Genomic DNA, 25,016 nt, shown 5'->3' on the forward strand with positions numbered 1-25,016 from the left:
AAAGACGGGACCTTCCCTCACTGATGGGCTGGGTAGATGTAAATGGGAAGAGATGATCCTTCAAATAATCTGGCCCCAAGCAATGAAGGCTTTAAAGGTGATAACGAGCACCTTGACTTCCACCTGGAAGCAAAACGGTTAACCAATGCAGCTCCCACAAAAGAGGTGACATATGCACAAATCTCAATTTGCCCAGAACGATGCAGGCTGTTGCATTTTGAACTAACTGAAATTTCCAGATACTTTTCAAGAGCAGCACCATGTACTGTAGGGCACATTACAGTATTCCAACACCCCCCCACACCCAAAAAAAGTCAAAACAAAAGCCAAAAGTTATATATTAAGAGAGAAATGAGAATATATTATAGAATGCAGAATTTATTTGTCCAATTTCCTGTCTTTTTTTCTAAAACTGCATCCATTTTCTACCAGTAAATGAGCATTTTTATTCAATTCTGTTAGTAAATCATGCAGAGAAAAACTAATTTTTTTTAAAAAAGCAAAAAACAAACATGCATGGAAGCCAGAACTTCACTACTGGGAGCAGTAGGCTCTATTATCTATAGCAGGGCTTTTCAACCAGTGGTACGGATACCACCTGTGGTACATTGGCACCTGGCAGGTGGTACACGTCCATCCTAGAAAAGTGGTAGCAGGGGAGGGGAATGAGCTGAACCAGTGGCAGCACCGCACAAGCCTGAGCGAGAGATGGCTGGAGCTGCAGGGCTGTCAGGGCTCAGCAGAAGTGCCAGGATCAGTGCAGCTTTCCAGCTGATCGGCGCTTCTTCGGGGCTGTCAGGGCTCAGCGGAAGTGCCAGGATCAGCGCCAGGCTCCAGCTGGAGCTCAGCGCTGATCCTGGTGCTTCAGCTGAGCCCTGAAGAAGCATCAATCAGCTGGAAAGCAGCACTGATCCTGGTGCTTCTGCTGAGCCCAGAAGAAGTGCCGATCAGCTGGAATGTTGCAGCATCTCCAGGGTCTTGTGATTTACATTCAGATGCTTGGCAACTGATTCATATTTATGATGGTCACAGTGTCCCAGGGTCATGTGAAATGACCAAAACCTGCTGCAACCACCCAGCAGACGGGGGGGGGGGGATAAAAACCAAACACCCCCCATCCCACCCCCGCTGCCAATCCTCAACAGAAATGCTCACAACAATGAAAACCTCGGACAGGAGAAGGAGCGCCGCCGAGTGGGCAGGCAGGTATCTTGCTCGGCTGTGGTGTGGGGACACTTTTCAGTGCCATTGTAACTTTGAACAGTCACTAAGCGAAATGTTGTAAGTCGAGGACTACCTGTACTTTATCACTTTTTTCCTTTTTTGGGGGGTGGGGGCGACTGGTGATACTCAGATGTTGCCATATCCTAAAAGTGGTACAATGGGTGAAAAGGTTGAAAAGCCCTGATCTATAGTCTTTGCCCCTTTATCCTTTGTTAGTTGCATCTGCTCAGCACATTTGAAAATGTTGTAATATAATATTAGCCTTGTAAACAAAAGCCATTGATTTCTCATGATTGCTCCACACCATCTCTATCACAATATACTTTTAATGTGTATATTGGGTAGGCTTTAACCACAGGAACATGCACATCGGCGCAGATCAAAGCATCAAATCTTGCAAAATGTATTAAAGTTAAAAAACAACAACCAAGTGCAATAGGTAGGGTGTAATACTGTGGTTCTTCTTCGTTACCTTTACCATGGAGAGGAGGAGGAGGAAGAGGAGAGAAACAGTATGGACTTTATTTTATCTTTCTATCTGAAGATGATGCAATGGAGATGTTCCAAACAATTACGGGGCAAAGTTTAGCACATCTCTTTGATAAACTGGTTTTCCTTCTCTCTTTTTGATGAAACTGGCTTCTCTCCTGGCTTCCATAACTACTTTGTGCATGTATCGAGTTATGCAATCACCCCACTCTTTGTATAAAAGATGAAAGCAAGGCCCAACAGGCAGCTAATCTGCAACGACCTGGTGGTGTATAGATATTTGTCTGAAGAACCGAATCGTGGAACCAAAACCACGGGCAGGAAAAAAATAAAAAAAAAAAAAGGAAAACCAAGTTGACTGGCCGGGGCTGTCACAAGTGTTAGCCGGCACCGTCTGTACAAAGCCAGGGCGCTCTTGCGGCGAGAGAGGTTGTGCGGTGCGGGATTGCTGAGACGTGAGAAGGGGAAAGAATTGCTCACCGGACTCTTTCCCAGCCGCACCATGTCCCCCTCTGCCCGCCCCGTCTACTACAGCGTTGTTTTCGCCTGGTATGTGATTCTTTTCTACGCCGTCTCCCCCTACGTGGCCAAACTGGAAAAGCCCATCGCGTCCACAGGTCGCTTCTGCCAGTTCTTTGGCGGTCAGTGGAGATACCTGAGTTTTCTCATTGTGGTAAGTATGCTAGTGCGTATCTCACCCAGCTGACGGCCGGCCTCTTGAGCTTAGAAGCGTGAGTTTGTATTTCCGGCTGCAAATAAGCCCAGCGTGGCGGGAATCTGCGGGAGCCGGCAGCAAGGCGTTGCTGGCAAGCTAAAGGCAAGCCAGGTGTTCGGTGGGTAAAAAGTGTGACAAAAATGGCTGCGTAAGCTTGTAATATAAAGAAATCACTGAATGCAAGACGGATCGGGAGACGTCAGAGATCAACTCTCCTCCACCAGCTCACGTTTTTCAACCCCAAGCTACTTAAAAACAAACGCAACCATTTTGGGGGGAGTTGATTGCAAAATCAATGCCCTGCCAGCAAATAATAACAAGAATTAAAATTTTAAAATGTAGTTCGCACTTATATGAGTTTATACACCTGTATCAATATAGTCTGCTTGGGAGTGTTTGGGGGGGGGGGCAGGACATATGCAGGCAATTTGTAGGGGTCCTATAGAAATCCAGAAGTGTAAAATAGGAAGAAATGGCTGTATCCAAATGACTGTTTTATGGGAGGTTCAGCTGTCCAGAAAACTTTCCACAAAAATGTCCTTGCCTTTTCCCAGATCTTTATAATGCATCTTTACATTTCTAAGGAAAGAAACATATAAGAAATTAAATTCAGATGTTTAAAAATAAGCAATTATTAAGTTCAGATTCACCATACCTTAATATGCATTCAATGAAAAGAAAGTATTGTGTAACTAGTTCTAGACACTGATGAAAACTCTGGATTAAAGTTCATCAAATGATGGTCTACTTGTTTCAGGGACACCTAAGATAACCATCTGGAACAATTCAATATTCATATTTTTGAAAAGTAAGTAAGTGCAATAAGCTATAGGAAGGTAGCCAGGTTTTTAACCTTCCACCACAATGAAATCTATCAGCAGTAGCTGAACTAAATAGGAAAATTCAATAATGGAGGGTAGGTAGCACAGTTCTTTTGAAATCAGTTGAAATTTCAGATGGGTAAATAAGTAAACCATCCTGGAGTTGCAACAATGAGATAGGTGGTATATAAATTAAACAGCTTCACTCATAACAAAGTCTTCTTAGTTTGTGATTTCTCAAGAATGATCGATCCTCTTATAATATACTTAAAATGAAGCAATGATGCTAAAGATGATGGAACTTGCCAAGATGGTTAAATTGACTTCTTTGATTTGAGAAAAGACAATATTTATGTTATTGCTGATTGAAACCCCTTATGGAGTTTTTGCATAAAACAGATAATGAACTTATGATTTATGGTTTAGATGATTAGATAGAATAGATTATAGAAAGAAAAGAGACATGTTGTAACTTTAGAGAAAAAGATAAATTTATAATGCTAATTGCTGTAAAGAAGATTGGAAGCCACGTCTTTGTAACTTCTTTATTTTATGTTTTTCTTTCCCCCTTTTCCCCCTTCTTGTACTTTTAGCTTTCTCTTTCATTTCTTTCTCTTTTTTCTTTGCTTTTATTAGTCTGTATTAACTTCTTTTAACTTTTTAAAACATTGAATAAAATCGTTTTTTTAAAAAAAGAATGATCCTGCTGCAGCATATTGCATGTTGAAGATTTCATACATCATCAGTCAACAATGTTTGATTTTAACAAGGGAAAAAAGATGAACCATAGTTAGATATTGTATTGTATTTGTTATAGATCATTTCTCTTGTTTATGTTTCTGTATATGTAAAGCCATAATATCAAATTTATTCAGGTGGCTGCAGCAAAGAAACACAGTGCATTGCTCCAAACATGTATAACTTCCAAATTGTTCATTGATGCATACAAATGTCCATGTGTGTACCTACACCAAAATGCTGAGGATTAAGGGAATCCTAGGCACAATAACCTCTTTGGCCTGGAAGTTCCTGGACCCATGCCTGTGTGTTTGACCTGAATACTGTCTAACTAGAAGCCTTATATGGATGGGGCTGGTGATTCGATGAGATAATTTAAAGTGGTCACCACCACATTTGCTGCCTCTTAACCCTATCTGTCTAGATAGGGTGGCAGGGATCTGACCAATTTGCCTTCTGGTAGATAGATATTTTATGGCCAACTCCATCCACTTTTTCTGTTTCCATCATGACAGCTTTTCTGTGAGAGTCACACTGATATGTTTCCAAGACGCCAAATAAATATTCCAAAAGATTGCCTTCCCGTTTTATGAAGGAAAGTAAAATAAATACAATAATGACTGTTTTCCCAGCATAATGTATTTGTATATTTAATGTATTTGTGTTAAATTGGTACTTTTGCTACAGTATCTGGGATATAATTGAAGAGCTAGCCTAGACATTTTAATACTTGAGGCAAACAAACAAGATGGTACTCTCCTATCCTCCAATGAGGTTGGGTAAGATGATTGGACTGTCATTGAATATTACTTCAAAGCTGTAGAAGTAATAAACCAATTTGTAATGCAGGATAAATCCTATGGCAAGTTAGATCCGGCAGAAGGGAATGACATGGATGGTCAAGAGGAACCAATGAGAGGTTAGCTCTTCTCCCTTCTGTTATTTGGTATCTCAAGCAGTTGCATCATTCTATCAAATATAGGCTTGGTCTTGTATAATGTTTTGTGATGCATTTCCATGGGGACTATTCAAATGATAAAGACTTCAATTGAATTGAAAAAAGGGGATTTAATTGAATCCCATTGAAGTAGAATGCAAGACTGATGCAGCAACTCACTTTGTTTCTTTGTTTTATTGTTTATATATTGAATTGCTCTGCTTTGATGATTCAGTTTGTTTTTTTCAGAATACTGGTTTGCATTGTTCTGATGTATCAGATCCAAGCAGTCTGATTTTCTGGAGAAAAACAGTATTGCTAATCAGAATAATACTACACAACTTCACATGGACTTAGATATTATAAAATAACCTTTTTGTATTAAAATTCCTCCCAGAGTAGAATCCATATTACTTCTTTTAGGTGATTTTCTTCTTGTAATGACTGGATATTTGCACATTCAGTTGCCTTCTCTTATTTAAGTTCATTAAATGAGGCAGTTTATCACCCAAACTAATTCATCAAAACATTTCCAGCAAGAAAAATACATTTAGCCTGAAAACTATTCTCTAAAGCATAAGCATACAGTTTGGTGAGATACAGTATATACAACTTACCTTTGTATGATCAACTGCTCATTAGATATAATTAATTTAGGTTTTGCAGGTTATTTTCTATGGGATCTCCTTGCTGACCAGTGCATTCATACTAATGAAGAAACAAAGAATTGCCACGATCATGATATCCTTTAAAGACTTGATCTTTAGTAGCTTGGTTTTTCCATTTTCCACAGTAAGTTGCAATAATATTTATCAATGCAAAATTAATTATATGTGTTATGAATTAGATAATTATTTGGATAAACAATAATTTGATTTTAAGTTAATTCCTAGTATTATAGCAGGAGCGAATTATAGCTGATACCCAGTTTAGTATATTCTTTCTAAATGTCTGTAGGGGTCATGGGAAGGAGTACATCATTTTGAAGATAACAGAAATGCTATTGTAGACAGAATCTAATTCTTGAGTGATGAACCCACATCCTGTCATCCTGAAAATATTTATTTTAAAATGGAAGCTTTGTTGATGTGGACAATTTGATAACTAGAAGCAGAAAATAAATATAGTGACTTCTTTGCTGATAGATATAGGTACTGTGAGCTGGCTAGAAAAACCGCTGATAGCATTGGGGAGAGGCAATAGTTATGACATAGGAAAAAATGTCTGAGAAGTCAGGCTTGGGCTGCTAGGTACTAAGATAGTTGTCAAAGAATACCAAAATACCATTCTCAAAAATGCTACCTGCTCCATTTGCAGGACCAAAATAGTTCAGGGATTTCAGTGCATGTAGGAGACAAGAGGAGTTTAGAAGACAGAAAAAAGGTTGGAAAAGGTTCATGCAAACAACATTTGAAAAAAACATAACCCGGTAGAATTTTCTCCACCAATTCCAGATGCCTTCTAGCCAAGTTTGGTGATGGTCATGTAGAATTAGAGTTCCTGGTTGTGAATAAAAACAAAGATATAGTAGGTATAAAAGAAAGCAGTGGAACAGGTAGAACTGAGGGGATATGGCTATTCCTGGATAAACAAAACAAGGAAGGATACTGGAGAAAAGGTTGCTAGTTGTTACTAGAAAATATTGAAAGGCCCAATCCCTCAAAGAATCTTCATTGATGGCCACAAATGTAAATTAGGTCTAGAGATATGCTCACCTAGTCAAAAGGCGTAGGGCAGTGGTGTCAAACTGCCGGCCCACAGGGATGAATGGACAGACAGACATTGTAAGATAGGTTATATACTGTAGGTAAACATTTATTGTAAACTCAAGTCAATCAACACTTTCCTTCTTTGTTTTGTTCTAGTTTGTGATTGTTTCATTTTGGAGTATATATCTCTATGATAAGGAACTTGTTTTCCCAAAATTTATGGAATCAGTTATTCCTGAATGGATAAATCATGGAATGGTGAGTAAAAGCGAAAAAAGCTGAATATAATAAAAACAGTCATATGCATATTATTCTAGATAATTATTCAGATTTAGGTTCATTTATTTCCATAGTCAGTGGCTCACAATCTGCTATAAAAAGTTAACCAGAAGAGCTTCAGATTGGCAGAATCATGGCCAGATTTTGCAATTTTTCATTTGTAGAGTTCATTTTCTCTCTTTAACTTTTCATACTATTACATGCAAAAAGTGGGAGTGTGAATTGCCACAGAAGCCTTGAAGCTCCGGAGGAAATGTTAGTAGATCACTCCTTGCCAAATTTAAATCGATGGAAAAATGTGAATTCATGACATGAGTGGCAGAAATAACTTTTCTAGGTTTTATTGCAGTTCACGGGTTTTGCTGTGAACTGAATTTATATAAATACAGAAAGACTGAGAATACAAATGGTTGTTTGGCAACATTTGGGAAGGAATGAAACAAACTAAAATCTATAGTATAAGCCAACTAAGGTTTGTAGCGACAACAAATGAGGATACTAAAGGATTAATATAGTAATCATTTGTGAAAGCTGATACTGACTGTTTTATGTTCTGATATTCTAAATTTAATGTTTAAATTGGTATGCTATTAAACAAAGCCAACCAGGAACAACAGGTAGACAGATTCTTTGCTGGTCAAAGGCAAGAAGGCTTCCAGCAAAACAGGAGCTATAGGTATGTGTTGTACTAACAATCCTTGTAGGGTCAATGTTAATAAAGGTTTGTATGAACTTTAGTCATAAAAGCCCATCCAACAAAGAGAATCATTCTTGGATTTTTAAAATCTTCTCTGGCATAGCTACTGGCTATTGATTCTTAACTCAGGATGATGACAACAATACATGCCATAACCTCCTCTCTCCAATTTGTATAACACACCAGGGTGCACAAATGTATACCATGTGCACAAAATGTATAACACTGGGATGTTATAGAAATCAATTTCCATCAGCTGGAAAATTGGCTCTGAGGAAGATGATCAGTGAGAATGGGTAGAATACTAAAACGTACATTTTGACTTCTGAATTGGAGTGGTCTAGGCCTGTTGTAGCTTTAGCAGTTTTAGTAGGCAATATACTTCAGCAGCTGAAGTATTAGACTGGCACTAATATTAGAATGAGATTTAAATCACTTATTCTGGAAGCTTACTTGGTTATTGGGGATAATCATTTTCTCAAAGGCATTATGATGACAAAGTTATTTTCCTGTGTCAGAATACAGTATAAACATAAGAAATAATAAAATAATCTTTAAGCTGGTTTAGTTACACAGAGGCCAGAGTGATGTTAAAATGTTTGGTGGGATATACTGAAGAGTGGAAATAATATCACTGAGAACCTTTTGCGGGTTCTATGGTCCCAAGTCTTGTGTCTTCTGATATTGGAAGCAGCTTGCTATTGTACCAGTATTACCAGTACCTTTTTGATTACAAAAGAAAAACTGAGAAAATAGAACATCCCAGTTGTGCAGTTGGCACTAAACAGTGAGTGGGATGGCAAGATTCCTTTTTAATGAAACAAAGGGTGGACTGCATCAGCCCTCTTTGGAGGACGATGAGAATTTAATTATTGCCAGCTTTCTTTGGAGGGATTGGGATGCCTTTTTATGTTATTTATATTGGAAAGGAAACGTCCACTGACATCACTGGAAAATGGAAGCAGATGCAATCTGAAGAATTTAGAATTCATGAATAAGTCATAGGAGGCTTTTTTTTCAGAAATAGAATGAAATCCCTCAAAAAGCAAATTATTCCATATTAATTATTCAATTTATGAAAGGAGCTAGAGGGTGGATTCCTTTGACTATCATATATTTATTTCATACTTTAAAAACAAATGCATAATAGTACTAAAAGCCCATTCTAAACAGCAAGCTGGGAAAAAAAACACCAGAAAGGACAAAACACTGCTACATTGCTCAAGAACTTGTCTCTTTTACTATTGAGTATTTGAGGCTTCCCAGAAATGCACTGCCAAAAGCCAATGAAAGAAGAAGGCAGATATTCATGGGAAGTTATCTTCTGCATTCATTTTTTTCCACCAAAATACACTAACAAACCTAAAATACGCTCATATACCCAGAGTCAGAAATATTGCCAAAAAGAGTAATGAAGAAATGGCTTTAGCACAGTGGTTCTCAACCTTTTTAATGCCGCGACCCCCAACCGGTCGTAAGTCGAGGACTAAACCGGTCGTAAGTCGAGGACTAAACCGGTCGTAAGTCGAGGACTAAACCGGTCGTAAGTCGAGGACTACCCAACCGGCCGTAAGTCAAGGACTTTCCCTGCCTGGGAGCGCCGCGCATGCGTGGTTCCGCCCCCTGCGCCGGCCGAGGCGTAGCTGGCAAGCGGCAGAGACGGAGCAGGCCGACCACCAGCTGGCCCAGCCCAAGGGAGGTAAGGCACCCGCCGGAAAAGGGGGGAAAAATGGCGGACAGCCTTGCTTGGCGACCCCCGTGAAATGGTCGATCGACCCCAAATGGGGTCACGACCCATAGGTTGAGAACCGCTGCTTTAGCACCTACTGCATTGGTATTATTCCTGCGATCCACAGATCAGCTTCCCCTGTAAGAATGAATGATAGAATCTGGAGTGCTACATCTGGAGAGTGCCACCCTATTCATCTTCACAAGGAATACAAATCAATTCATGAGTGCCAATCATTTCCCACTGTTTCCTCCATTTTTCTATCACATGTGTTGGTTGTGGCAACAGTGCTTCCACCAGCAAGCCACCATCTCCTTCCTTCCCAAAAACGTCTTACAAATAATTTAATTTTTTTTCCCAAGAAGAGGGTATATCGCGAGATTCAGAATATCTTTGTTTTCATAATCTGCAGTGGCTGTTTTGTATCTAGTTACCATAGTGCAGTCTTCCTCCTCAAATGTTTGACTAGTTTTAAAAAAAATACTTTTTCTTCCTTTGATTGTCTTTTGATACAAGATAACGGCAAATAAACCTACAACAAGGATAAACAAAGACAAATTACTAAAGACAATTAGTAAATAACAAAATAAAACAGAACAGAACCAAGAAACAGAAGGGAAACAAACTTTTCCCCAAATTAAAATAACCCAAAGAATTAAAAATATCAGCACTAAATATTTATGTGATCAGAAATGAAAACAAAATGTTTCATGATATTTTGCAACAGTAGGTTAGTATTTTAAATGTTTTGTTGAAAGAAAAATCTTCAGGTCCAGTTCCAAGCTGGGAGTAAACAAAATGGAGGCTGCTTGGAAAGAAGATTCTTGTTTATTGAGTTGCCAGAAACTTCAGTGACACAACATGTTTCTGGGGTGGCTGATAAAATGGAGCTGGGAGTTGGTGGGTTTTTATACCTTTTTAGGATTTTGTATTTGGAGTTGTTCCTATCTGAGGTTGTTCCTGTGTCATGTATTTTGATCTGAGCTTTTGATATTCTAATGGTGGTGGATTAATCCTATTATGTCCTGAAGGCCATATTGCTGTCCTTGGGAGTCTTTGTTTTTCTAATCCCATCAGCTCAAACCTTCTCTGGGGCTGTGGCTGAAGGCATTTTGCTTATGAATAGGTGGCTCCAAATCTAAAAACTGGCCTGCTCAGTTTCTGCCTGGGGAAACTTGGGCAGAAAAGCCTTTTAAGATTTTTTCCTCCATTATTCGTTTGGGGAAATATAATTTTCTGCCTTTTCCAATATTCCCCCAAATATTTCCTTCTCTAGGAGGGTGGGTGGGTGCTGACTTCCAACAGTTTTATTATCCTTTTCTAGTTGGCAATAATATAATGTATTTTTTGTAAACCAGTGATTCTACACATTAAATATATATACAGTATCTGCTAATGTGTTGGAGGCCTCAGGCGTAGAGGGTACCAGATTGAGCATGACTACTACTATGTTTGTATCGGAAGTACCTATTCAAGGCACTTCCAGGTTGAAAGGATTACCCGGTGACAACACCGTTGCCCAGGGGATGCACGAGGAGGCTCCTTTCACGCCCTGGCTACTTATTTATTCACGGGCGTTCGTATGCTTTTGAGCTGCTTGGTGGGCAGTAAGTGGGACAAATTGGTGGGAGCCCATTCCGTCACACGGCTGGCTGTTGGGTTTTGAGCAAGGCTAACATAATAAATTAAAAACGTGGCATGAAGCCAAGTTTGTCAAATGAGGTTTCAGAAAATTCTGTGGTAGCTCCTTGAAAATAATTATAGTCAAGGTTGAGCATCGTCAGTTTCTCCAGAAATGCCAATTGACAAGTCAGCCAGTCTAGCTCAATAAATGGTGAATATGATGCGTGCCCCTTTCCTCTGTAATAGGCACCATAGATATCCCAGTTGTTTGGAAACCTGTGATAGAAAAATCTTAGAAACACTGCTTTCCCTCCCAGAATTAAACATACAACAAAATGCTATTTTTAACCACTAATAATAACTGTAATAATTTTGATACCAGTAATTTGATATACTGCTGGTGTAGAAGATTGGACACGGCTTAAATTGGATAGTTCAGGTTATGATTCCAAGTTAACTGCCTGTCTATGAGATTAAAAAGACAGCAGTAACAGAGCTCAGGTAGTCTTGGATTTACAACCATAATATGAAGCCCAAAATTTCCGTTGTTAAGCAAGACAGTTGTTAGGTGAGTTTTGCCCCATGTTCCGACCTTTCTTGCTGCAGATGTTAAGTGAATTGTGGCAGTTGTTAAGTTAGTAATATGCTTGTTAAGTGAATCCTTCAACTGGCAAAAAGCTGAATCCACTTGGACTACGCTATCCTTATTGCCAGTCCTTCGATTGCCTCTGTTCTCAGTCACTGCGTTCACCTATTTCCTCCAAGGTAATAAAGCTTAACAGATTTTATATCCTTTAAAACTTGCTCTTAGCTAATGTCAGAATAAGGAAGAAAACACTACATTAACACTGATACAGTTAAGGATAACTTAAGTCTGTCTCGCATACAGACTGGAAAAAAAGATGAAGGTAACCTCATAGGGATGTGGCATAAGACAGATACTGCCAGGACATTAGGTACAAGTGGAAATGAGAAAGATCCCAAATGTGCATCCTAAAATAGCCCGCAGCATTATGACAGGCATGCAGATGCAGATAGTCTTTATTTAGTGTCCACAATTGGGACCGGCAACTTGGTTGTTAAGCAAAGCAGTCACTGTGGGAAATTGCGATGGTGCTTATGGTCTTACTTCGGCTTTCTTTTGCTTTACAAAGCGGCAAAGGTTGTAAATGTGTAAAGTTACTTTTTCAACATGGTCATAACTGAAGAGTTGCTAAATGAGGAAGTCGTAAACAAGGACTACCTTCAGTGGTGGGATTCAAACATGGGAACAAGCGGTTCTCTGTGTGGATGCCACTTCCGGAAGTCCATTCTGGGCCTGGGCAACAAAAAATTAGCTACCGGTTCTGCCGAACTGGTGCAAACTGGCTGAATCCCACCACTGACTACCTTGTACCATCATTGCAAACAAATCAAACTTTAAAGTCTTTCCCTTAGGAGTAACAAAGCAGTCCGTCTTTGAAGAAAATGTTAAGCCTTCTGCTCAAGTATTTCACTGCACATAAATTGAATCTGTTATTATCCTTTCATAAAACCTCAGAACAGCAGGTACTGAATAAAGTAAACCTTTTTTTAATGAATAAGTAAATAATACCTCTGTTATGATAAATAAATAAAAGCAAGGTAATACAGAGCTCATCCTGAAAGAAAGTGTCTGTGGGCAACTGAAGTAAATTTCTTCATGGGTTTTGTTTGTTTACAGCGAGATGCCTTGTTTAGATCAGGTTTTCCCTTCTCTGTTTTATTATCAGGAGGAGTATCCCAGTATGATAATCATTTTCTCGTTTTGGTTTTTTTATTTGTTACAAGTAAATGAAAAAGAAAACTGATAATGAAAACTGTAAAAATGAGTCACCACACCATTTTTATCAACCCTCAAAGATTGATGACAGTTGAGGCATAATTACGAAGATTTGCTTTTTAAACAGTTTGTTTTTAATTTGCTCAAAATACAAAGCTTGCATTTATTTGAATGAATGGTAAATTAAACAATATGTTATCATGGAAATGAAGTTAATTGCTTTTAATGGCTCATGGTGTGTAATTTGACTAAAGTTATATTAAAAATTGCTATGAAAAGAGACCAGTTTCCAGAGAAGAAAACAAAATGCATTTAAAGGGCTTTCAACTAGCTTTGAGCCGCAGTATATGGTCCATTACTAATGTCATTTCTACAGTCAGTTTTCTTATTGTCTAGCAAAAGAGGAGAGCTAATTAAAAGCCATTGGCAAACAGAAAACTTTGCAAGAAGTGGCCAATCATGCAATGATTGTGGTCTTGGGCTGTATCAGCGTTAATCACTGTGAACTAATTTGCCATTGTAAACTGCATTGTTCTTTCACTTTATACTGTTAAGAATGGATAAAACCAAAATGAGGCAAACTGAAATGATTTTTTTTAAAAAAATTCTTGCCCAGCTCAGCTTTACCATCCAGAAACCTTTTGTTTGTTTAATTTTATAAATACCATTCAACCCTTTCGGATGTTCCTTATGTATACATATATAGTAATAATAAACATATACCTGATTGATTAAAGTGAGGTCAGAAATAAAAAAGGGACTGTAGAATCTAGAAAGATGCTTTTGGTGACTTCATAGATTCACTTGTACACACATTTCTTGGCAAACAGCGATGGTTTGCTGTTTTCTTCTGGGAGTATTTAATTCTCATCCAAGTACTAACCAGGCTCAACATGACTTTGCTTCTGAATCAAGGTAAGCTTGGTCAATTGCTGCCATCTGGAGGTTTCGGATAGAAGAATTATAAAGTTTTTAAAAGGTACATTTCTTCTTTCAGAAGGATTTTTATTCTACAATTGCCCTACCATATTCGTAGTGTTATCCTTAGAACCCAGAGGACTACAACTTCTCTTTGAAACTCTCCCAACTTCCTTCCTTTAGTTTTCCATTTAAAAAACCACATTAAGGAGGAAAAGATGGAAGAGCTCCACGTTATTATTATTAATTTTTGTTGGTACCTCTACAGATTCTGTGGAATATCTCTGTTGGCTATCGGGCTAGCCACACTTCCCTAAATCCTTGCCACTAGGCGGATTGTACTTTTAATTTTTTGCATCACAAATACAATTTGTCTAAAACACTGTCTTTTTTTCCAGCACACTTCGGTATTTCCTTTGGCCCTGATAGAAATTGTTGCTGTCCCTCATCAGTATTCATCAGTGGGTAAAAGTCTCAGCATCTTAGGAATGACTGCACTGGGCTATCAACTTTGGTAAGTTTCTGAAAATATAGAAAGAAATAAAGGGGTTTGTGTTTACATGATGTTTAGCAAAAAGCGAGGAAACAATTCTTTTCCTCGTCTAATTGAATATCCAGCCTGAGTATTTGCAACGGATGCAACTTCCTTCTCTCCCTCCTGCAAGGAAAAAAATATATATCCTCAAATGCAGCTAGACTGAACTCTGATCTGACCTTGAGGGACCTTGGAACTGCATTATACAGCCCTTACTTAAGTCACATGAGGGGACAATCAACTCCTAAACTTGTTCAGATTGTTCACGCTGGTCATCTTATTGCTATTCCATAGTACCAGTGTGCACAAATCACTGCCTGTACAAGTTTTGCTCTTTCAAACTTTCCTCAAAGCTTCTGTTTTAAACCAAAGATGGGAAACATCTCCTGCTCCTCCTTATGTTGCAAAATTATACTGTAGCACCTAGCATCTACAGCAAACATAGCTTAATCATGGCAGTTGCAATTTATGGAAGGTAACATATTCCCAACAACCCTGCTTCAAATAGAAAGTTTACATGGGTTTTCTTGAACATAGTACCCATCAGATGTATTGAACTACAGCTTCCTTAGAACCCTGAATTATAGGATCTGTAATCCAACACAGAGAATGGTAGTTAAGGAAATTTATTTTAAAGAGGTTTTCTTCCCCACATGTATTGAAGGAAGTCTCTAAACTAGGTTAGAAGGAGGAGAAAGAGACTAGCCTAGCAATGCTAGTTGTTATTTAGATCAAGGCTTTTCAACCAGTGGTACGGGTACCACCTGTGGTACATTGGCACATGGCAGGTGGTACGCGACCATCCTAGAAAAGTGGTAGCGGGGGAGGGGAATGAGCTGAACCGGTGGCAGCACTGCACAAGCCTGAGCAAGAGACGGCTGGAGCTGCAGGGCTGTCAGGGCTCAGCGGAAGCACCAGGATCAGTGCTTCGGGACTGTCAAAGTTCAGTGGAAGCGCCAGGATCAGCACCAGGCTCCAGCTGGAGCTCAGCACTGATCCTGGTGCTTCTGCTGAACCCTGAAGAAGCACCAATCAGGTGGAATGTTGCAGCCTCTCCAGGGTCTTGTGATTTACATTCAGATGCTTGGCAACTGATTCATATTTATGATGGTCACAGTGTCCCAGGGTCATGTGAAGTGACCAAAACCTGCTGCAACCACCCAGCAGACGGGGGGGGGGGGAAATAAAAACCAAACACCCCCCCACCCGATCCCCGCTGTCAATCCTCAATAGAAATGCTCACAACAATGAAAACCTCGGACAGGAGGAAAAGCACCACCGGGGGGGGGGGCAGGCAGGTGTCTTGCTCTGCTGTGGCTCGGAGGGCACTTTTTTCAGTGCCATTGTAACTTTGAACAATCACTAAGTGAAGTGTTGTAAGTCGAGGACTACCTGTACTTCATCACTTTTTTCCTTTTTCGGGGGGTGGGGGTGGTCATCAAGTTTTTGACACCTTGCTAGGCGACTGGTGATACTCGGATATTGCCATATCCTAAAAGTGGTACAATGGTTGAAAAGCCCTGATTTAGATAACTGATGCTTTTAGCCAGCTTAACAGTTAACTAAATGAACTGGTTGCTTCCGGAAGCAGATACTGGACAGTGGAATAACATGATGTAATAGGTGACAGAGCTGTGTCTTACCATCAGCCTGCTTTGCATCTCCTCAGATGTGTTGGGTCATTCCCAGATTTGAGATGCTGGTTGGCTTCTACATCTAAAATTAGGTGCTAACATTATCGGCTCCTTTTCTTTTGGTATCAGATATATTAGGACAGCTCTATTTTCACTGTTATTTCTGAGTCCCAGACAGGGACACGAACATGGAAATAAAGAAAGTAAAAGCCCCACAGAATGTTTCCAAAAGCTGCCCCCGAATTATAAAAAGAAATGGAACAGAAAAAGAAAATGATCACATGCATAAAAAGGCAAATTGTGAAATAAAGGGAGGGGCAAGCTTTTGTGGTACAGGTGCTCTGGAAGCTCACAACGGGATCACTCACAAAACAGCTATCAAGATATTCTCAAAATACTCAGTAATAAGAATGGGGGCCTAGTCTACCAGAATATCATCTGTAATCTTAGTGGGACTATTACGGCACTGTTGTGGCTCCGTCTTGTGAGCCCCTCTTATCGGAGGAAGAAGGCTCTGAACATGAAGGAGAGGAGATGGCCAGGCCTCCCTCTCCAGGACCCTCCTCTTTGGCAATGCCTCAGGTGTCTCCCGACGGAGAAGAGATTGACCAGGAGCCAGGTGGTTCTGAGATTGGCCAGGAGCCAGGTGTTTCTGAGATTGGCCAGGAGCCAGGTGTTTCGGATAGTGATGAAGATAAGTTGTGGCTGGATCCACNAGGCTATAAAAGGGAGGTGGTGGCCATTTGGACTCTGTGACGGACAAAGCTGAATCTCTGGCGAAGTAGTTTGCTGTGGACTTAATTTTCTAACTGTGTGTATTGTTTTTTGTTCTCTGAGTAAAAGTCTTGGCAGGCAGCTACGGAGCTGCTGCCAAGTTTTCTTATCTGTGGATTGGAGTGTGGAGAAGTTCTTTAATCCTCGGCTGGCTGTTTGGGTGTGTGTGTCCGACGGGGACAGAACAGGCACTCAAAGGCATTCCTGTAAATACATTTTAAGCTAGAAGCTGATGCTTTGCTTTGCAGCATGAAGCTTCCTATTTAAACCTCTTTTCACTGAATGAATACATAGAGAAACGAAGTGGGACGGGTATACAAGAAGTCCTTGAGTTACGACTATAATGGAGCCTGCCCGTTATAGGTGAAGGTTGGGAGGATGTTAAGTGAATCATATTAGGCGAACGAGCCCCCATCCTGGCTCTCCCCAATGCATTTGTTAAATGAATGCATGGGTCATTAATTGCGAATGGAGTTTCTTGGGTTGGGAAGACCATGGGGGCCGAGTGTTTGAAAGGTAACTGAGTGATCGTTGACAGGCGGATGGGACCTGGCAGGGGGAAATAGGTGGGGATGCTTGTTGCAGCATCTCTGTAGTCGGTTGTAAAGGTGAATGAATACAAGGATGCTGCAACATACGTAACTTCAGGGCTGGGTCTTAAGTACTTTGTGGCGGGGGGTGTCTGTCATAACTCTGAACTGTCGCTAAATGACCTGTCATAACTCAAGGACTGCCTCTATCAAGGGACGCTTCTAGGAGCACTTTGATGCCTGGAAGCATCTTATTGCTTTGCCCTAATGTGGAGTACACGTGTTCATTTTATTTAATTCATTTCAAGAACAATTTAACTTTAAAATTAAAATTAATTGGCCCCGCCCCACGCTGGCTGAGGAATTCTGGGAGTTGAAGTCCACAAGTCATAAAAGGGCCAGGTTTGAAGAACCTTGGCTTAGTGTATCAAAAGGATCACACATCCCATGGAATTGAGGATGAGTTGATCTCATCCTCAGTGAGGTCATTGCCTTTTTGGAAGTCTTTCTGGCTGAAAGGTAAGAATATAAATTCTGTACTGGATGGATGGACGGATGGATGACAGTTGCACAAGCTTAGAAAGTTGATGTACTGATGTAATAATCATTATTAGAAAGAATATTCTAACTATAATTAAACTTGACCCAATTGATCATGTTTGTTTCATAATGAGATATCCTAACTGAAAAAAATTAATTCCCTTTCTAGGGTCCTCTACTATTTTGCTAAAACAGGCAAATGGTTATATCCTCTCTTCAAGTTTTTAAGTCCACTTGGCATCATAGTGTTTGCAGGGATTGGTCTTGTCACCCTTTTCTTTTACTACATGTTAGGAAGATTTCTCAACCGCATGATTTGGGGTGAGTCTAATCTTGCAAAGAAATCCTTCAAAGTTATCAGTACACATTTGATTATGTTTTGATCCAGATTGCTGTCCATTTGTCATCGTTTTTCAGATACAGGTTGATTTGTACATTCATTTACTTCACCAAACGAGAGAGAGAGAGAGAGAGAGAGAGAGAGAGAGAGAGAGAGAGAGAGAGAGAGACTCTCTTTCTCCTGAGAGAGTTCATTCATTCCTCAATTCAAATTTTTAATGAGAAAATAAGACTTTAAAAAATAGCAAGCTATGATAAATATACTCCTCACAGTACAGGAAACATTCCTGTACTGTATATTACCTAGCAAATGAAAATAAGACCTTGCTAGGCTGAATAAATGGGCTAATCAGCATAAAACTAGAATGTTATGAGATCTAGATTAGAGTCTCCTGCTGTGTCCCACTACAGGGAAAAGTAGTTTAATTCTCAGCCAAGTGTTGCCTATTTGTGGGTAACAAAAAGTCCATTTTCTAGCAAATGGTTTCTTTTGCTGCAGGCTCAATTCTCTATTTGTATATAATACTAAGCCAGGATTTGTTGAGCAATTCTTATTGATATTGTTCCCTAGATATAATGGGTGGGTTCACATATCATGCTAAACCAAACAAGTGTTTAGTTCTCCATTCAGCAGCCATGCTGAGAAGTGAGCAGAGGTAAGAATATATATCTATTTACTAAGTCCCATTTCCACAATTTATCTTTTTCATTACATTTGAAAGTCAGCAGCACTACCAAATTTTGTTCAGTAGCTGTCAGTTGCTGATTCTTAAGGTAGTGACTCCTCTTTGGCATATAGCAAAATTGTGTTGTGTTTAAATCTTCATTTTTTTCATTCCCCCCCCCCCCCATTTTTGTTTAACTTTTCATGCCTTTCTACAGGTGACACAGTTCCAGTACTTGATGTTTACAAGAAGAAAAGCAAATGAAAAGCTGATGGTGTCATCCAGGGCTTTTTTTCTCATAGAACGCCCAGAACGGAGTTCCGGCACCTTTTTTGGAGGGAATCTTGTAGGGTAGGCAAGGCGGGTTGTATGACGTGTGTGAGTTCCGGCACCTTTTTTTTTTTTTTTAGAAAAAAAGCACTGGTTGTCATTCCAAGATCTAGATCAGGGGTATCAAACTGCCGGCCCATGGGCCGGACGCGTCATCTGAAAGCCGCGCCTATCCCATTGCCTGCAATGGCAAAACTGTCCCAATACGTTGTGCGATGTCACGTGACGTCGTGAGTTTGACATGTCTGATCTAGATAGATGATGAAACTAAGAAAATTGCTACAAAATCTCTCTGTATAAAGCCAAAATGAATTCTTTAGAATAAAAAGTTCTGCCAGCATAGATGAACTGAGATCCAGGAAACATGTGGACCACTATGAAGGAAGTATTGCCGTTGGCTAGAGAATTCAAATTGTTATATAGGATGATCAGAACCCATTGAGAGATAAATATAACACAGATGACTAACATGATTTTGTCACCCAAGTGTATAACAATTGAGGCAAAATTCTAATTTTTCATTCAACTGCAATTATAAAATTATTTAGATACATTTATAGCCATATTCTTTATTCAACAAGCGCTTGTATAAATTACTAGACTGTAACTGAACAAAACACCCTGTCAGTCATGTATTTTTTTATGATAATTAGCTTTCTGTAATATGAAATCTGAGACTATAAAATGCTCAGTGTTAAATAATAGATAAGAGAGTCTAGTAAGGCAGCTGAGGCCCACAAAAATAGCTAGAATGAATTAGGATTATTTTGAGGATAAAATGGAATAACATTTGATCTTCCTCTTGACCTCTTTAGATGAGCCCAAGGTACAAATACAATAATTTAGGAATTTATATATAGGTAGTACTCACTTAATGACAGTAATTGGGACCCAAATTTCTACTGCTAAGTGATGAGGTCATAAAGAATGATGTCATGTGACTGCATTGCTTAGCAATGGCAATCTAACCAGTTGCCATATTGCTGTCGTTAACCAAAGATTGTCCAGGTTGTTAAGTGAGAACAATGATCTCACATGATCAGGACTTCTGACTTCCTACCGGCTCCTCCACTGACTTTGCTTGCGTGGAAGCCAACTGGAAAGGTTGGACATCACAACTGCATCATGGGGTGATATTTCAACAACTGGAAATCCTGGCTGGTTGCCAAGCACCCAGATCACAATCACATGACAGCAGAAGTGCTGTGGCAGCCAGCACTCTTAAGGACCAGTCACTGAGCACCATCATACATTATAACGGTTGCTGAACAAGTGGTTATTGAATGAAACTATCTGTATATTCCTTAAAAAACAAACACATAAAACTATCCAAGAATTCAAAGCCATTGAATTTAGAATGGGTGTGTATGGTATAAATCAACAAGATAGATTTGAAATAACCTCTTACTTAACAAAATTAATGCATGTGTTTATAAATAAGTTAATGAATAGTTCTTGTATTTTGCATAATTCTAGAGAATGAATAAGAAAGCTGGAGCTTATTTCTAATTATTATATTATGTGTTTACTTTTAGATCCGGGTAAGGATCAGTTTCAGTTAATTTACAGAAAATAAATTGTGACTAGGTCTAACTTTTAAAAATTAAACAGTGATAAATCAATTAAAATCAAACTGAAGTGCAGTGCAGTGCAGTGTATTTCCATATAAAACATTTCAAAATAATTTTGCTGTGGTGGCGCAGTGGTTAGAATGCAGTATTGCAGCCTAATTCTGCCGACTGCCAGGGGTTCAATCCTCACCTGCTCAAGGTTGACTCAGCCTTCCATCCTTCTGAGGTTGGTAAAATGAGGATCCAGATTATTGGGGGCAATATGCTGACTCTAAACTGCTTAGAGACTGCTATAAAGCACTGTGAGGTGGTATATAAATCTAAGTGCTATTGCTATTTATGCAGGATCTATAACAGTGAAAGCACTCAACTGCCTTTTAACTGTAGAAAACTCTGTTTTATTCATAGGAGGCTGAGTGTGCTAATAATAATAATAATAATAATAATAATAATAATAATAAGAATAAGAATAAGAATAAGAATAAGAATAATAATAAAGTTGGAAGGGACCTTGAAGGTCATCTAGTCCAACCCCCTGCTCAAGCAGGAAACCCTATACCATTTCGGACAAATGGCTGTCCAGTCTCTTCTTAAAAACTTCCATTGTTGGAGCACTCACCGCTTCTGGAGGCAGGTTGTTCCACTGGTTAATTGTTCTCACTGTCAGGAAGTTTCTCCTTAGTTCTAGGTTGCTTCTCTCCTTGCTTAGTTTCCACCCGTTGCTTCTTGTCCTGCCTTCAGGCGCTTTGGAAAATAGCTTGAACAATAAACATCACAATACAGGTAGTCCTCATTTCATTACCTAACGGAGACTGCCAAGTCCCTCATTAAGTGAAGCAATTGCTAAATGGGAAATCATGTGAACATATGTTTTCTGGCTTGAAAGACTTGAAGACTACTAAGTTTCATGCCTTCAAGTTTTCCTTTGCCTCTTAACCATTCCCTTTGGAATGCTCAAGTGCCTGGTTATTGTCTTGTATACTTGGAAAGCAATGTGATCACAATGGCAGCCTATGACTGGGAACCACCAACACATTACACAAACAACTTATTCTCTTGAAATCTCTTCCTCTCCAATTTCTCTGCTATAGTAAGAAAGAAGAAAGGGGGAAAAAAAAAACAGGTCATGCACATGACAACACATACTGATGTAATGGTGATCACATGATGGACGGATGCTGCAAAAGTCATAAATTGGCCGTAAAAATATCTTTTCAGCATCATTGTAACTTTGAATAGTTGCTAAACGAGTGGTTGGTGAGGACTACCTATAAAAGAGGAGAAATTGCAGCTCTTTTAGAGAGGAAGGTAGTAATCAGATGGTTATCAATCTGATGAGCAAACTCTATAGGTTGAGTTTGTAATGTGTGTGAACAGGACTTCCTTATGTTTTCCTTGAAAATTATTATTCATTGGAATTTAGATAATTTTTATGTACCTCCCCAGTATTTAGCTTTTTGAAAATTAAATACTAACTTTAAGGCTTTTCCAATCTTTTGATTACTTTGGCCATTATTTTTGCACCTTTTCCAGTTATATAAACTTGGTTGTTTTTTAATGTCCAGCTGAAACAAAGTTTAAGAGGTATCTGATGTAAATGAACACGTTTATTCACAGATCTAAAAGTTCCTCATATTCTCTTTGTCAACTATCTGCATAAAGCTATATGTTTAAAAAAAGTGATTCAAGAGCAACTGTTTAGCACCATCTATTGATGAAATGTTGACATTACTTTTCAAGCAGACTTTCAGCCCATAATTAGCACTGTTTACACCTACATGATTATTTATCCTGAAACCTAGTATCCATAACCAGGAGCAAGTAGATTTATTTGTTTGTTTGTTTGTATCCCACTTTTATTATTTTTACAAATAACTCAAGGTAGCAAACATATCCAATAGCTTCCACCTCCTATTTTCCCCACAGCAACAATCCTATAAGGTAAATTGGGCTGAGAAGAACTGCCCAAGGTCACCCACCTGGCTTTCACGGACTAAGGCGAGATTTGAACTAACAATCTCCTGCTTTCTAGTCCGGTGCCTTAACCACTAGACCAAACAGTATGCTAGCAAGAGTTGGAACATGGGAGGGAGAAATTATGTCTAGACAACTTCAGTGCCTCACCCTTTAAATCAGAGGTCCCCAACCTTTTGGGCACCAGGGAGAGAGGTTTTATCGTGGACCAGAGGGTGTGTGGTTTTGTGTGCTGCCTGCATCTCGCAGATGAGGCTTTGCTTGTTTGTGCGGACCGGTTGCTGGCATATTGCAGCCCGGTACTGGTCCACGGACCGGGGGTTGGGGACCCTTGCTTTAAATGATGGAAGAAAATGTTTCATTCCAGTGAAAGTTGACTTCCTAATAATCTCATGGACACATCCGTATAGCTTTCTTGGCAGGTCACACAGAAATTGTTTTCCATGTGGCATGGTCCTCTTCTAGGATATCTTTCAATATCCCAAATTATAGGCCTGGAATGCCCTAGTGCAGGAGTAGGCAACCTTGGCTCTTTTATGACTCGTGGACTTCAACTCCCAGAAATTCTGGGAGTTGAAGTCCATGAGTCATAAAAGCCAAGGCTGCCTACCCCTGCCCTAGTGGTCTCCCATCCAATTATTAAACCAAGTCTGACACTGCTTAGCTTCTCAAATCCAGTCAAGGCTGATCAAGTGCTGCTGCTACTAAGACTGAACTGAGAGCTATTCTCAAAGTAAATAATTTCTCATATGTTTTTTTATTACTTTTAAACCAGTGGTTCTCAACCTTTTTAATGCCGCGACCCCAACCGGTCGTAAGTCGAGGACTAAACCAGTCGTAAGTCGAGGACTAAACCAATCATAAGTCGAGGACTACCCAACCAGTCGTAAGTCGAGGACTTTCCCTGCCCGGGAGCGCCGCGCATGCGTGGTTCTGCCCCCTGCGCCGGCCGAGGCATAGCTGGCAAGCGGCAGAGACGGAGCAGGCTGACCACCAGCTGGCCCAGCCCAAGGGAGGTAAGGCACCCACCGGAAAAGGGGGAAAAAATGGCGGACAAAAAAAATGGCGGACAGCCTTTCTTGGCGACCTCCGTGAAATGGTCGATCGACCCCAAATGGGGTCCCGACCCACAGGTTGAGAACCACTGTTTTAAACAATCCTGGAAATAAGTTTTTGGCTAAACTATTCAAATTCCTTGAGTTCTGATACTTTTTCACTGCAATGTTAGGCAAAATTTCATAGTAATACAATTATATTCAAAGAGTATATAAATATATAGTAAATATACCGTATGAGTTTCCCATACATCTCTATTTTCTTCTGTCTCTTCCTTATGACTAGGTTGTTGGAATTTAAGACCTCAGTATATAAAAGAAAGAAAGAAAAAAGTGATGTAACATGGAAACTATTTTAGGGCAAGATCATGCATGAAGAAAGTTGGGGATACAAGGCTAGACTTTAATATTTTTTTCATGCTGCAGCTGACATGCCCGAAATTCCCATAGAACTGCTTTAGGATTACACTATTCAGGCTTCCCCTATCATTAGGCCACCTCATGGAGCAGTTTTTGCAGGGCAGGATCGATGACCTCTTGAGTGACCGAGTGATATCTGCATCCCCAGAGACAACTTTCCCAGTTTTTAACTTCCAAATGAACCTTGCCCTGTTCTCAGATGTGGCTGAGAATATAGCACCCAAACTATTTGTTCTGTAATAAGGTCGGCTTTTTGGATTGTAAAAGATCTGCAGACCGACATAAATGACATCCTTGTCCACGATGCTCTCTCTTTGGAGGGCTCTCTTGTCCCTGGCAGGATGAAAGATTCTAGATAGCTTAGACATCTATTTAAATAAATAGTCATCCTTAAGGAAGATGCAGTTCTATTAGAATAGGCAGGGAAATCTGCATCCATTCATTTTATTTAGGCTTAAAAAGGGAACCATTTTTTTAGAGTGTGACTATTATTCATAGAGTTCTTTTGGTTAGCATTTTGAATTACTGTTTTTCATACATTTTTATTAGGGTTGCCAACTCTCTGTTGAGCATAGGGTTTACATACAGAAGGAGAATCAATCCCAGGTTCTCTCCAGTTCCAAAGCAACGGAAAAGATTCTTTGCTTGAAATTGTAGGGAGTTTTGATTAACTGGGGCAAGTAATGGGAGCTCACCCCCTTGCTCAGGGCTCAGGTTTCGAACCTGGGCTGTCAGTTTGCCAGCTGACAAGCTCAGCATATTTAACCATTGAGTCTGCCGACCTAGCAGTTTAAAATCATGCAGAAGGACGAGGGGGGACACGATAGCAGTGTTCCAATATCTCAGGGGCTGCCACAAAGAAGAGGGAGTCAGGCTATTCTCCAAAGCACCTGAAGGCAGGACAAGAAGCAACGGATGGAAACTAATCAAGGAGAGAAGCAACCTAGAACTAAGGAGACATTTCCTGAC

General features: G+C 39.7%; 1 protein-coding gene across 1 annotated transcript; it reads left to right on the plus strand.

Annotated features, from left to right (window-relative positions):
* Nucleotides 1–2,215: 2,215 nt before the first annotated feature.
* ADTRP (androgen dependent TFPI regulating protein) lies at nucleotides 2,216–20,572 on the plus strand. Its single transcript, XM_015810821.2, has 7 exons — nucleotides 2,216–2,386; nucleotides 5,582–5,716; nucleotides 6,790–6,891; nucleotides 14,079–14,194; nucleotides 17,863–18,014; nucleotides 18,604–18,688; nucleotides 20,563–20,572. Exons 1-7 carry the CDS (start codon nucleotides 2,216–2,218, stop codon nucleotides 20,570–20,572), a joined length of 771 nt encoding a protein of 256 aa, XP_015666307.2.
* The last annotated feature ends 4,444 nt before the right edge of the window (nucleotides 20,573–25,016 follow it).

The sequence above is a fragment of the Protobothrops mucrosquamatus genome, unplaced genomic scaffold (assembly GCF_001527695.2).
Source record: "Protobothrops mucrosquamatus isolate PMUCROS unplaced genomic scaffold, P.Mucros_1.0 scaffold23, whole genome shotgun sequence".
NCBI lineage: Eukaryota > Metazoa > Chordata > Lepidosauria > Squamata > Viperidae > Protobothrops > Protobothrops mucrosquamatus.